This window comes from Bactrocera latifrons, unplaced genomic scaffold (assembly GCF_001853355.1).
Source record: "Bactrocera latifrons isolate USDA-ARS-PBARC rearing strain unplaced genomic scaffold, ASM185335v1 scaffold_623, whole genome shotgun sequence".
Taxonomy (NCBI): domain Eukaryota; kingdom Metazoa; phylum Arthropoda; class Insecta; order Diptera; family Tephritidae; genus Bactrocera; species Bactrocera latifrons.
Window position 1 is genome coordinate 50,322 of NW_017537294.1, and position 16,378 is coordinate 66,699.

Genomic DNA, 16,378 nt, shown 5'->3' on the forward strand with positions numbered 1-16,378 from the left:
TTGCAGCATACAAGGATTAAAGCTGGGCTAGTACTTCCAGGCACGTAAGGCTTGTTAGTTATATGGGGTCTAGAGCGATTTTTCACTCGATTTTATTCATTATAAGCTCAAAAAAGCACAGTTATTATAAAAACACGATATCTCAATTTTATAGAGATAACTCACATATTGGCCGATATATCCACTATATATAAATTCACCTGAAAGTACGAAAATATTTATAAGGGAAGTATTAACCGTCTCAACTCATTTCTAGCACGCAGCACGATTTTCTCTGAATTTCAATTATATATCTCACTCATTCACCGATAATTAACTACAGACTCTGGGGTTCACATATTCGGTACCTAGGGGATTGCACAGTTTTGGTTCCCTTTATACAATTTTTGGTCATAAGGGAAAAGACGAAAAATATAGTTAAAAGTTAAAACTGAAAGAAAGCGGGCACACAGTTTATGTGACTTATTCATGAATAAATTCAGAATTCAATATTAAGAAGATATTTCCCGATTTTGAACTCATATCTATTAGCAAACTATTAAAAGATATAGTTATGACATATAACTTAGGACACATGATGACCATATAAAATTTCAATTTTAATAGTTCGAGTTACATTACGATCGACCACAACATGTGCGGGATGGGATAGATACCGAGAGTTGAAGAGGGAAGCGAGACGCATTTGCAGACAGAAAAAGAAAGAGGCCGATATGCGTGAGTACGAAGAGCTTGATAAGCTGGCCGACAGGGTAAAGCGCTTGTAGAACCCCCAAAGGTGATCTAGTCACCGATGCCCAGAGCATACTCAAATTATGGAGGGAACACTTCTCCAGCCTGCTGAATGGCAGTGAACGCACAACGCCAGGAGAAAGCGAACCCGATTCCCCAATCGATGACGATGGAGCAGGCGTTCCATTGCCCGACCAGGAAGAAGTTCGAATAGCAATTACCCGCCTAAAGAACAACAAAGCGGCGGGGCCGATGGATTGCCGCCCGAGCTATTCAAACACGGCGGCGAAGAACTGATAAGGAGCATGCATCACCTTCTTTGTAAAATATGGTCGGATGAAAGCATGCTCAACGATTGGAATTTAAGTGTGCTATGCCCAATCCTCAAAAAAGGGGACCCCACAATCTGCCCCAACTACCGTGGGATAAGCCTCCTTAATATCGCATATAAGGTTCTATCGAGCGTATTGTGTGAAAGATTAAAGCCCACCGTCAACAAATTGATTGGACCTTATCAGTGTGGCTTCAGAACTGGAAAATCAACAACCGACCAGATATTCACCATGCGCCAAATCTTGGGAAAGACCCGTGAAAGTAGAATCGACACTCACCACCTCTTCGTTGATTTCAAAGCTGCTTTCCACAGCACGAAAAGGAGCTGCCTTTATGAAGCGATGTCTGAATTTGGTATCCCTGCAAAACTTATACGACTGTGTAAGCTGACGTTGACCAGCACCAAACGAGGTTTCAGACAAGGCGATTCCTTATCGTGCGACTTTTTCAACCTGCTTCTGGAGAAAATAGTTCGAGCTGCAGAACTAAATAGAGAAGGATGGTACCTGCTATAAGAATGTTCAGCTGCTGGCGTATGCCAGCGCCGTTAGTTCTGCTTTCTCCAGACTTTACAAGGAAGCAACACAAATGGGTCTGGCAGTTAACGAGGGCAAGACGAAATATCTCCTGTCATCAAACAAACAGTCGTCGCACTCGCGACTTGGCACTCTCGTCACTGTTGATAGTCATAGCTTTGAAGTTGTAGATAATTTCGTCTATCTTGGAAGCAGCGTAAAAACCACCAACAATGTCAGCCTAGAAATCCAACGCTGGGTAACTCTTGCCAACCGGTGCTACTTCGGACTGAGTAGGCAATTGAGAAGCAAAGTCCTCTCTCGACGAAGAAAAACCAAACTCTATGAGTCACTCGTAATTCCCGTCCTGCTATATGGTGCAGAGGCTTGTACAATGTCAACAACGGATGAGTCGACATTGGGAGTTTCGAGAGAAAAGTTCTGCGAAAGATTTTATTCGACGCAGTACCCGCCGGGGGAAGCAGAGGAAGAGGAAGACCTCCACTCCGTTGGAAGGACCAAGTGGAGAAGAACCTGGCTTCACTTGTGATATCTAATTGGCGCAACGGTGCGAAAAGAAAAAACGACTGGCGCGCGGTTGTTAATTCGGCTATAATCGCGGTGACTACGCCATTCAAGAAGAAGAATACTACTTATGTCAAGTTCTATACAACCGATTTACTTGAAATTTTGTGTGAAGCTTCTTTATATAATCCTTTATCGTTCCTACCAGCACCGTCTCAGTTTTTTTTTTCTTTTTTTGTAATATTTTAAAAAAATTCAGGAATTTCAAACAAAAAAAGCGTTAAAAATTATTTTTATTTTCAGGCAGTTTCGTTTGATTTTTTTTTCAGACCACCAGGCGAGTCAGGATCAATGTCACCAGGATGTGCCATTTCTTTTTACACCCGTCTCTTTTTTTTTTTAAATAAAATTCAAAAAACTGCCAAAAATTTTATTTCTAGACTAGATTACCCCCTTAAATCAAACATACACCGTTATGTTAGATGGCACTTTGAAAGCAATTTAATGAAAACACTTAATGGAAACAGTCGGCTACGTTGGAAAACTTGGCGCATTTTTATCCATGTACCACGAGTAATCACTTATTTAAATGGTTCCAAAAGGTTTTTTGTGCAAGTTTTGCTCCTGAGCAATCGAAAACAGTGTTTACTAACTATAACATCTGATTTAACAAAGTTTGTACGCATGTAGAATGAGACATTCATATCCCAGGTTGAAAATAATTTTTTCTTTGGCTTAAAAATTTAGTAATTGGTAGTTTTTATTCTTGAGATAATTCGCATCACTTTTTTTTCAATGATTTAGGTGTTTTATTGAATATAAAACAAATGTTTCTACCAAAAACTACATAAAGTAATAGAGACTTAGGGCAGAGAAATATCAATCCCCGACTTCGCTTAACATTACATACAAAACAGAAGGAAAAGAGAAATATTTTTCCCCCGAAGTAAAATATTTGAACAAACACAAAGTTATAACACAAGTACTAGTTAACGTTGCGAAGAGATACACAAAATTTACCATCAATACTACACAGTGAAGGTGTTAACCAAACACACAAAACAGGTAAATATTTTTAGAATAACAAAAATATATGTATGTAAAAAGTAAAAATATCTAATATCTATTATATATACGAACAATTAACATGATGTTAAAACATTCACATATTTATATATATAAACATGAATATATTATTATTATTTTAAATGGAATTGGCCCCTTACATCGAATTTTTAATCGGTATTACAGAGGTTAAATGCAACTACAATAAATACTGTATGATATTTTACAATCAAGTGGAATATTGGTAATATGATATGTAAAATGTTGTGATATTATATGGTATAGTAAGAAAGATATGTATAAAATTACGCATTCCATTTTTTATGTACTTGTTTTCTAAGTAAATATATGTTAAACAAGTGCGTGCAGACATTCCGATAAGTTAGTTACAAATATGACTACTTACTGTGGTAAATTTCGGTTCATTATAGTATTGTATGAACATATATTTCGCTTTATATTTGGCAAAAGGCAATCCGACTTTTTATCCGCTTCTGCAAAAGATATTATAATTTAACATTATATACGTATGTATACATATATATATAGCCAATAAAGTCTTCGTCCACGCGACACATTTTTAAATGAAGTAAAAACACAGTGTTAACTGATAATTCAATTAAAATTTTTTTCCAGCAATACAAAGAATGCGTTCAGTTTTAAAATGAGGAACAAAAACATTGAAAATGATAAAGGAAAATTAAATTCAGTAGTTTGTTGGATAGCCGCATTGTTTTAAAACCACTCTCAATCGATTTGGCATTAATCTTATCAACCTATGTTTCCTCAACTGTAATCCGGGACCATTCAGTCTGTACTGCAATGCGTAAAGCCACCTTACTTGTTATTGGATGCTGATTCTTGTCAGCGAATAGTCGAAGATAAATAATAATAAGATTCACTGCACCTTGTTTCAAATTATATTCTAAAATGTTCAAATATCCCCATTAATCCCTTGTTGACTCAATAAATTCAAGTCGAAAATTCTATATTTACTTTCATCCGAAATATTACTATATATTTCCATAGAGTATATTATATTGTTATTCTTCCTGACTGATAATATTTTTGAACGGTTCGTCGCGGTTTTAATGTTAAAATTTCGGTTTTATTAAAATTGTTTACTACGCGCTGGACGGATGAGTATGTTTTTCTAATGCCCATTTTTTCTGAAATTTTCGGCATCTCTCCACAATTTAATAATTTTTTTCCTTTCCGCCAGACTAATTTCTTTCCTTTATGTATAAATTTTTTTAGAAATAATATTAAAACGCGTGACAAGGTCTGGGAACGATTAATTATATTAAAACACAATAGAATCCACGCAAAAAGAAGAAACATATTCACGAAAAGTAGGCATTTTCAATTCAAGTAAATAAAGCGCAGACTCTCACTAAAATAACGTTAAACAAAACTGAAAATATAATATATATTTTTGTTTTTGCATTCTGAACTTACGGATATAAAGAAGGAATGCATATGAATAATTTTAACTTAATTGCTTATTAGCATTGCTTTTTTTCACTTTACTTAAAAAATGAGTTGTGGAATGAAATGCGATATAAAACGGAACATGAGTGAAACAATATTTAAATATTGGTTAAATAAAACTGGATTATATCTGATAGCGAGATAAAATGTTGGGAATATGTACTTGTATGTATGTAATTTGAAGTAATGGGTCGTAATCAATAAAACACTCAATTTTGCATTTGAGTTGACGATATGTATTCAATGATATTATATCACACTCTCACAATTAAATTTTATTAAAATATTTCTTTCAATTACCACGACACACCATTACGATGCCACAATCCCCAACAAATTTCAAAATGCATGACTCAGGTAGATGCATTTATGAGAGGATTCAATAATTCAATAAGGAAACATGACATTAATAAATATTTTAAAAAGAGTAAAAAAAACATGAGCAAATATTAATCAGTAGCGATTAGGTTATACATGATTTGCTTGTGAATCATATTCATATTTATATGATTAAAATATTCGACAATGTTCGGGTTGTATCTTATATACAATACACTGATTTACTGATGTATTGTTATACAAAGACATTATGTACGTACGCATTGAAATTTCGATTCCAACAGGTGCTCATATTCAAAGTCCATAGATTTTAACTCCAGAATATCTCGTATGATTTGAATCGATACTACAAAACTCAGTTCAATTGAAGCAACCGTCGCAACGCACTAAACTGATATGATTTGATTTGAACCGAATAACCGATCAATTGAGAGTTATCTTAATACAACTCAGAGAGGAATATCGAAAAATCTTCCGCATACTATTGAAATTTAAAGAGCATATTTTGTAGAATACGGTCGGACCAAAGCATGTCCGACGATTGGAATTTAAGTGTGCTCTGTCGATCTTAAAGCTGCTTTTGACAGCACGAGAAGAAACTGCCTTTATTGGGTATCCACGAAAAACTAATACGGCTGTGTAAACCGACGTTGACCAATACCAAAAGCTCCGTCAGAATCCGGGAGGACCCCTTCGATCCGTTCGAAACCAAACGAAGTTTTAGATCGTGCAACTTCTTTAATCTACTGCTGGATAAAATAATTTCAGCTGCAGAGCTTAATCGAGCAGGTGTAATCTTCTATAAGAGTGTACAGCTTTTGACGTACGCTGGCGATATTGATATCATTGGTCTCAACAATCGCACCGTTAGTTCTGCTTTCTCTGGATAAGTAAGCGAAGTAAATGGGTCTGGTAATGAACGAGGAAAAGACGAAATATCTTCTGTCATCAAACAAACGTCGTCGCACTCGCGATTAGTTTCCCACGTCTCTGGTGGCAGTTATAAATTTGAAGTCGTTTCCTCTATCTCGGAACCAATATTGGCATCAATAAAAAAAAAGTCAGCCTCGAGATTCAACGCAGAATAACTCTTGCCACCAGGTGCTACTACCGACTAGGTAAGCAATTGAGAAATAAAGTATTCTCTCGACGAACACAAACCAAACTTTATAAGTCACTCGTTATTCCCGTCCTGCTATATGGTGCAGAGGCATGGACGATGACTACATCTGATGAGTCGACGTTACGAGTTTTCGAGAGAAAGATTCTGCGGAAGACTTACGCCTGAACAACGTTTACAAATCGTTCAACTTAATTACGAAAACTCACGTTCTGTAAAGAATATGTTTCGAGCGGTTCGCTCAACTTATGAACCCATCATTAACGGATAATATTTAACCGAATAGTCTCTCAACTTATGGTCAATATAAATAGCCTACTCATCGCAGTGACGAAAATATAGCAGGCAGATAATGAGATGCCCAACTCCTCTCTCACTGGAAGTGAGAGAGCAATTGCTAAACGTCAAAACCTACCGAACTTTGACAGTTGACTGGATTGAGTAGGTTTTGACGTTTTGCAATTGGAATGACTGGAACGGCCAGATTGAAATTATACCAAAAATTTATGTGAACGGACGAATTTATTGCCGCCGTTCAAGATCGCTAATAAAAATTTAAAATAATGAAAATGAGGGAAATTCGAAATTTAAATATATATTATGAAATGTTTTGTAATTTGATGCATAATAGAATTAATTTTCTATTACAAATGATTAAAAACATTTATTAATTTAAAACTAACAGTTGTTTTAATATACCATAAAATCATAAAAAGGAATTAAATAGTTTCGCCATATATTAAAAGTCCAATATATAATAATTTCAATCGTAATAAATGTTGGGTGTTTTAATTTAAATGCCTAAAAATGTTTATATTGTTCAATCTGGCCATAATAGAAAATGTTAAAAAAAAACGCTTATTTTGAGGCGCTCTCACACTGGGCAGTCCCATTATCCCTGATAGCAGGCATAGCTGAGAGTGTACACGAAGACCGTGGAGAGTCAATTTGGCCCCGTTCGCAGCAACTCGGGCTGAGGTATGGGATGCCTTTCTTAAATTTAAAGCAAGAACTGAAGTCCCTCGGTCTATCCAAGAGACATTGCTTCGCTTTATGAGCTCCTCAAAAGTTCCAATAAGATCTGACGTTTTTGTTCAGCGATGAGGCCCCTCCTATCTGATTTAATGGGTATGTATACGATCAAAATTGCAGCATTATGACGAATAATAACCTGAAGAGCTTCCCGAGCTGCCATTTCACCCAGAAAAATCAATGGTGTGGTTTGTGGGCCGGTGGAATCATCAATGCCTGAAATTAAAGAACACTTCGGGGATTAGACCATTTCACATTTTTGGCCGGTCGATTGACCACCAAGATCATGTGAGATCCAACCGTTGCCTCTTTCCTGTGGGAATATGTAAAATCTAAAGTTTATGAAGATTATTTTTGTACTTTTTCTTTTAAAAATTAGGAAACCTTGAAATGGATCACACTCTACATAATACGTATATGCAAGGTGCGTTTAAAAGTAAACAGGACGGACTTAATAAAAAACAAAGAACAAATGCTTTTTTTTTTTTTTTTGGCAAAACCAATTTATTTTATTCAATATAGTCTTCTTCTGCTTCAATACAGATTTTTGCACGGTCCAAAAGAATGTCGAACGAGTGTTTTAGCTCATTGGCCCGTATGGCCGCCAGTATGCCCGTGCAAGCCTTTTGAATGGCCTCTACGTCTGCACAATGCATTCCTTTCATTATGAAATGCATTTTTCCGAAAAGTCGTACGGTGCTATATCAAGTTAATACGTGGAGTGGTTAATGGTGAGTTTTGACCTCTTTAATGATATCCTTCGAATCTTGGATTCTGAGTAATTTTTACTCGTTAGTCAATTTGTGCGGAACAAACCGTGCGCACATCTTTCGAACAAATGTTCGATCAAAATGTGATAAATCGATATTTTGGAGACGTTCAATTCCATTTCCGTGAATTTCAATGAGGATTCCTGTTGATTTTCCACAATGTTGGTCATCATTTATGTCCTCATGATCACTTTGAAAACGTTGAAACCACTTTTGCACTCTACTACGAGATAGGCAATCATCGCCATAAACTTGTTTCATCAATTGAAACGTTTCGGTAAAAGTTTTACCAATTTTAAAACATAATTTAATGTTGGCTCTTTGTTCGAAGCTCATTTTCACACCGATAACACAAACATATTGACACTTAAAACGCAATAACTTCACTTCCAATCAATGAAGTGTCATGAATGGCGCTACCAGGGGGCACTAGATTCAAAAAGTCCTGTTTACTTTGGAACGCACCTTGTATGGATTTTCAAACATCCGGTTGACTTTAAATCTTTTAATAGGTACATTCTGTCAAGAAAGTGTCAGGAATTTATAAATAAAACGAAAATTTTTCAATCATCATTCAAGTTTATTTTATTGTCTTCAAAATAGCATCAATTTGGATATGGTCAATCCTTCTCCCAATCGTCAAAACATTTTGTTATAGGCACTTTCTGGAATGGCGTTCAACTCTCGCGTCGAATTTGATTTGATGTCTTCAATTGAGTCGAAGCGTGTTCCCGCAGCGGATATTTCAGTGTGAGGAAAGGTAAATATCACATGGAGCTAAATCAGGAAGATTCGGTACTTGTTCAATGATATTTGTCGAGTGTTATCAAAAGTAAAAAAAATTTGGAAAATTCAACAAACACTGCTGAGGTCGACTGACATAAACAGCTGATATAAACACACTGGGTGGCAGATCGCGCTAATTTTTGGCATCATAATTAAATTAACAGTTATACAGTTTTACCAACCCAGAAAAAAAATGTACCTGTCTTCAATATAAGCCGGAGATGAGAGGGGGGAAAATGAAAAATTCCCCGATACTTTCTTGACAGAATGTAAATATGCAAGCACGTGTTCTTGTAATAGTATGTCGTAATGCTACAAATATTCATTAACAATATCGAGTTATATTCGTTTAAGCAAAGTGAACAGGTTGATATGCATGAATGAACTATTACTACCAAATTATTACACTTTATGGTCGTTATATTTTTTATAATCACAAAATATCCTGCACAGAGTTTAATCACCCAACTGTTGTTTAAGTCCTAAAACTAATCAAGATAGGTGGAGCATTACATACATATACCAAAATTAACTGGATCAGCAATACTACGATGAGCAAAACATAGTAATCCATTCGTTGATTCGTTGAAATTCCTATTACGGACAGTCCTCATAACCGGACAGCTTCCATAACTGGAGAAATTTCATGAACACAACGCTTTCGTTCGCTTATTCATTTGTGGAGGTTTGCGAGTTTTCTTAAGGACAATACACAAAATGATCACAATAAGCTAATTTTTTTCTCTACGGCCGTCTGGTTGGCGGTGGTTCAACCAAAACTAATGGGATAATTGTCATTCATTCACTTCTGGCTGGTATTGGAACTCATTTATTAGTTCAGTATAAATATAGTTCTGTGTTGCATCTCCGACATCTAATAATACATTTCAAACTCACATTTTTCCCATACCTCCATATGTGGGCAGCTCTCATAGCCGGATATAGACACTGCGACTGTGAGTGACCGGTTATAAGAAATTTCACTGTATACGGTTTTTTGTCCTTCCATAAATCCAAGCGTTTATGGCGGATTGCTTCGTGCTTATTTAGCATAAATTATATGTAATATTTTTTGTAGACTGTTCGACCCTTTGGCAAGAACTTATGATACAAGTACCCTTTGCAATCGAATAAAACTCATAGCAAAACCTTAACCTTCGAAATAACTAGGTGCGCTGATTTGGGTATTCGCTGATGCGGTAGCTTCCATTAAAATTTTCTTTTTTAACTTTTGGATCAGATTTAGGTCGTCGCGGACTGAGTCCAACATCTCCTGAGAAATATCAACGCACCGCGTTTTTTTAGTCGAAGGTAAGGAAAAATCAAAGATGAACCAAAACGCGTCCAAGCAAAACAGCTGTCAAAAATTAACTCAACATTCAAAATTGGCCAACCTGTCAAAATAAGTGAAGGATATGTTCCAACATAGACGTAGCCCACGGAAATTCAAAATTCTCGATACGTTTTGTACAAACCTCGAATGTGTCCTATTGTAAGACTAGCAAAAAATACTTATGATTATTTGATGATGACATATACCAAGAAATTAAAATACAGATGGTTTAGACTTTACAGTCAAGTCTACATATGCAAAGAAGTTTTCAGTGCTGACGGCAGTCAACAATACTTTTGATAGAGCAATAAAAATTATTCAGAAGTTCAATTGTGCCATTGCAGTTGAAGAGGAGCTGCGTAAAAAACAAACCTTAGAAAGAAAAACTGTAAAATAATAGTTTTTGTTTGTAATATAATAATATGTTTGAGATATACTTATTTCAGTTTTATTAAGGGGTCAGTAAAGTAATCTTTTTCAGTTGTTTTTTGCATTTTCTGTTCCCTTATACCTTTTTGGTTCCTTTTATACATAAAAACCATAAAAACGAAGAAATCATATTCCGGCCGGACAAAGCCTCTTCTCATTATAAAAGTTCTTGGAGTTCTTGGTCAACAAAAACACCTACTTTGTGCCTAAAGAAAAGAATCTGACAAACTTACCGCAATGCCGACCGATTGAGAGTTTTTTTGGAGAAATCGAAGCTTTAGTGTATAAAAATGGTTGGAAGGCTCAAAATTTGAAGCAGGTGACACGTCGCATCTGGAAGTGCCTTCAGGAAGTTGATACCAACGGCGTACAACGAGCTTGCACATGTACGAGTATCCTGACTAAACTAAGACGGGTTGCTGATAATGGACCGTATTTTGAAGTTCATTAATTTTTTCGTTTTTAAAATAATATAACTATACTACATAGAAAAGCTTACGTTTGTGTTAATATTATTATTATTGCACTTATTATTTAGACGCAAAAAATATTTACTCCATCGAGAGTGATTAGTCTTCGCTGGTGAGCCTATTAGAGCACGTCAAATGAAAGTATAATTTTTGTATTGGTTCATTTTTTTTAAGATAAAACTGAATTTTACTACATCGGGGAGGGGGCCGATGGATTGCTGGCCGAGGTATTCAAACACGGCGTATTGTGTGAAGGATTAAAGCCCACCGGCAACAAACTGATTGGACCTTATCAGTGTGGCTTTAGACCTGGCAAATCAGCAACCGACCAGATATTCACCATGCGCCAAATCTTGGAAAAGACCCGTGAAAGGAGAATCGACACACACCATCTCCTCGTCGACTTCAAACGAAAACGAGCTGCCTTTATGCCGAGATGTCTGAATTTGGTATCCTCGCAAAACTAATACGGCTATGTAAACTGACGTTGAGCGACACTACAAGCTCCGTCAGAATCGGGAAAGACCTCTCCGAGCCGTTCGATACCAAACGAGGTTTCAGATAAGGCGACTCCCTATCGTGCTACTTCTTCAACCTGCTTCTGGAGAAAATAGTTCGAGCTGCAGAACTAAATAGAGAAGGTACCATCTTCTACAAGAGTGTACAGCTGCTGGCGTATGCCGATGATATTGATACCATCGTCCTCAACACCCGCGCCGTTAGTTCTGCTTTCTCCAGACTGGACAAGGAAGCAAAGCAGATGGGTCTGGCAGGGGCAAGACGAAATATCTCCTGTCATCAAACAAACAGTCATCGCACTCGCGACTTGGCTCTCACGTCACTGTTGACAGCCATAACTTTGAAGTAGATAATTTCGTCTATCTTTGAACCAGCGTAGACACCACAAACAATTTCAGCCTGGAAATCCAATGCAGGATAACTCTTGCCAACAGGTGCTAAGAAGCAAAGTCCTCGCTCGACGAACAAAAAGCAAACTCTATAAGTCACTCATAATTCCCGTCCAGCTATATGGAGCGATGACAACAACTGATGAGTCGATGTTGCAAGTTTTCGAGAGAAAAGTTCTGCGAAAGAGAGAAAAGTTCTTTTGCGGCTAGCTGACTAGGTCATGTTGTCCGAATGGACGAAAACACTCCAGCTCTGAGAGTATTCGACGCTGTRCCCGCCCGGGAAAGCAGAGGAAAGGGAAGATCTCCACTCCGTTGGAAGGACCAGGTGCAGAAGGACCTGGCTCTGCTTGGAATATCCAATTGGCGACACGTAGCGAAAAGAAGAAACGACTGGCGCGCTGTTGTTAACTCGGCTATAAACGCGTAGAAGAAGAAGTCAGATGGCCGTCGATTTGACGCCGTTGGACTATTTCCTGTGGGCTACGTTAAGTCTATGGTCTATGTCAACAAGCCAACGACGATTTATGCGTTTCGATCGAATATCGAACGTGAAATTGCAGCGGTATCGGCCCATTTATGCTCGAAAACCGTCGAAAATTGGACTACTGCAAGCGTGCCCGTGGAGGCCATTCAAAAGAAATCAAGTTCCATACATAATGCCATCTTGTACTTTCACAGGAATAAATAATTTCATTGATATACCACACTTTTTTGTAACGCTCTTATTGAAAAACTTTGTGCCCACAGTTCATGAAAGTGTCTATGGTTTTGTAAGATTTGATCTTTTATTTTTAAATCCTTATTTCCATCTCACATTACATAAATCAGAAAACATGAAGGCAATTAACGTATATTTATTTATTTATTACGTCCGTTTTGTGTTGAAAAATAAGGGCACATATTTTTAAGTAGAAAGAAAATTATCAGAAACATATGTTATAGTTTAATGAAACTACTTTCATGAGCATTTCTTATATAATTTTTCAGCAGACAAGTTCTTTTTAAGGACTTGCAGAAATCTGCTATTATATGACGATCTCAACAACGATAATACCATTATTTCATTACTTTTAGATTCTGACTGAGCCCATCTCAGTTCATCACCATATTTTCTCAATATTTCCGAAATTTGTTTACCGATATAGCCTTACTTAATACTCAAATATGCAGTAAAGTGTGACAACTTGTGAGCATATTTTGCACGATTTCTTCATAATTTAGTTACCTAGTTTCCTTTAAATACAAAACTAATCCCTTAATTAACTTTTCAGAACACTCATAAATTAGACATCTGCATATTTCTTTTAGTAATTACTGTACCAAATATTCCTCCTTTCAAATTTTCTACAAATGTTCCTAAAACAATGTTTTTCCACTTGATTAATTATTTCTAACTTGATCACATATTAAATCTCTGAGTTCATTTGAGAAAATAACTTTGGTATAGATGTTTTACCCTCTTATATTCATCCATTGGTAGATGCCATCCGAGTACTTGGTGACATGATTATATGCAGGAATTACTTTTGAAACCGAAGCGAGTAAAACAGGACATTTTGTAGATTATAAGTATAGATATCTCCATGTTCGGATATTAGTAAAACCTTAAAACATTTTGCATATTATCGGTTAGAGGACTTAGCGTGGAGATCACGTGATGTTTGTATACACCAAAAAGTTAAAAGAAGCCCAATCATGACTGCAAAACTAGATTTATATGATCAAATTATTTGACATTAATTGAGAGTGTACGAAATACGAAAGACTTTTTCGATTACCCAATATGTTTACAACCGAAGAACAATAATCTCATATAATTTCTTTGAGACATCTTTTTTTGATAGACACTCATTCAGAGTGGGTTAAGAGGTATGGGCTTTCGGGCACGGTCTATATCTACCATATTTCTTTCGTATTCCCGAACATGGTCCTTACAATCCAATATATAGAATCGTTAACTATGTATTTCATCTTGTGATGATCTTCGAAAGTTGTTGCGCATGTTCGAAAAAAAGGCATTTGCGTTGATCCGACCAAATTTTGACAGATGAGGCCACTTCCCTTCCAATGTAAATTGTAAAACTTATGACCGGCTCACATTGAACTGGTTGTATTGAAGTTGTTAAAATGTATTTTAGTTAGTAGTTATCATACTCACATACTCATATATTTACATCAACACATCCTTACCAGCTGCTAACAAACAATATGTATCGAAACATATGTTTCTGTAGCTTATAAAAATGCATTATTACATATTCATACAACAATAAATTCCACAGTCCAGGAGATAGATACACCGGTTTTCTGAAAAATTGGAATAACAACAACATAAAATCACTGCAGTCCTCGAAATAATTTGGAATGCAAATCACACTTCGCAAAACTAAGTAAACTCTGTAAACTGAAACGGAAGGAAAAAAGAGCACAAATTCACGGCAGTCGGAAGCAATTTGAAACAATCACGATGACATTATGAATGGCCCAGCTACGAGCTCCCATTGCAGCAGCAAAGTAATGATAAGAACTAACTAGTAGCGATTGAACCTAGCCAATCATTTAAAAGAATAGCAATGTCGATTAACGCGAGGCAATATGTTTGAATATCAACGACTTAGTGGCGTTATTTGAAGCACCCAACGCTTCGATGGAAACAAAACCAATACAGATGGATAGTTTAAAAGAATTCACCAACCAGCCAACCAAGATACTATAGCGCACTAGGAACCATACACACAAACATCACGAAGGGCGGCAGCAGATGCCCTAACCGATCACAACACGAAGATGAACTTTTATTCGATCAGAAATAGAATGTGTTATACTTTCGCGGTCCAAAGAATCATCGATAAAGTACTATAGGGGTATTCGCTTGGTCTTGCAAGATTGCAGATTGCAAAAATACTATACCGAAATATACAAGGGCAAGAGAGCATCCATTGCAGAATCTAGTGATATATTACCGTCTGATTCGATCAATCGGCGCACCTTCTGCTTACATTTTTAACAAACTGTACAAATCTTTATAATTTAAGTAGAAATTAAAAAAATCTATTTAAAACTTACCTTCCTCAACAATTTAACGACGTAATATGTCTTTATGTAAAATGACAGCTAAAACAGGATTGCAATTATATTTTTGCATGACATTGCACGCAAATATACATGGGTTTTGGTCTGACATATTTTACAGCCATTGCAAATAATTTTCTGCGTATGTTTGTTGTTGTGCCGGTGCACCAAGAGGAAATATGTGCAATTCTTGCACCGTGCAAGGGTTTTGCAAGAGCAAGCGAATACCCCTTATGTGAATCAGAAAGCCGTAAGACCTTTACCCTAGGGTTATATTGGAAATACGCAAGTGAGACATTATATAGTCTTAACTCTAATGACCGTAGTACTATTTCCCAATACAATGTCAATCGGCAATTCGAGGTACATCCAAACATCCCAAAGGGGACGATGATAAGAGAAAATACAATTCATGAAATGAAGTGCAGCGAAATATTAAGGTGCAATCAACCAGTTCTTATCCACAACACCCTGAAACCATAGAAACCATTATATTAGCAATAAGTGTAAAATGTAAGTCAATACCAATTGCAGCTTTCAAAACAAAAGCTTTACATAGCTCTGCAGTCATTAATGCAAACAAAAAAAAAAATAATAATAATAATAATTATGTCGTATAGCATAATATGAAATAAATACATTAAATTACTTTGATATAATATTAAGACAGGGACTCAGAAGCTTTAAAGCAGAAATGATATTATTTGATGGCAGTTTAAAGTACCAGAAGGAATTGATACATAAAGAGCCATGGTGTAAAACGTCAACATAGAATGGCAATCCAAGCAATTTTATACATACATATACTATACTATATATAACTCGTACATAGGCAGACAGATAAGGATTGTGAGAAAAACGAAAACTATTTTCATTAAGATAGCTCACTCAATAGCCATATATGCGGTACAAGGTCGCCCGGGAGTTTGATTATCTTTATATTAGGTGTATGGGGGCTAAGGGAAGTATTGGTCCGATTCAGCCCATGTTTGGCATACAGGCACACCATTGTCAGGAAAGAATTACCCAGAATTTCCATTATATAAGTATCTCAAACATTGACCGATATTTTGGATCAAAAATCAATGTCTGGGAAGGGTTGTCGTATTCAGCTGTGAAATTTCGTGCTCCTGCACATTTGTTTAATTTATATTTAAAACATTGTGGTGAAAATATGTGGATTAAGTGATCTGTTAAAGTACGTATCACTGTTATATTGTAATATTAAAGTAATTGAAATTTACTTTAATTGAGTAATTGAAATTTACTTTAATTGGTGCAATTGTTAGTATTAATTTATATTGCTTACTTAAATTTCTTTCTTATTTTTATTCGTTTTCCATGTTCCCAGCTGTTTGCGAATTTCTTACTTTTCGTGTGTCACAGTGCATCTTAAATTGCTCGCTACATTGGTTGTTACCTTCCTGTTTACCCATCTTAAATGTGGTGGACTGA

At 36.2% G+C, this 16,378-nt stretch overlaps 1 protein-coding gene across 1 annotated transcript in view; it reads right to left on the reverse strand.

The window, feature by feature from the left end:
* LOC108975194 (MPN domain-containing protein CG4751) overlaps nucleotides 1-16,378 on the reverse strand; it is an 80,470-nt gene that overhangs the window by 21,191 nt on the left and 42,901 nt on the right. Inside the window, 1 exon segment of the mRNA XM_018943536.1 lies at nucleotides 3,577-3,664. Within this exon segment, the coding sequence (XP_018799081.1) occupies nucleotides 3,577-3,664 (88 nt within the window).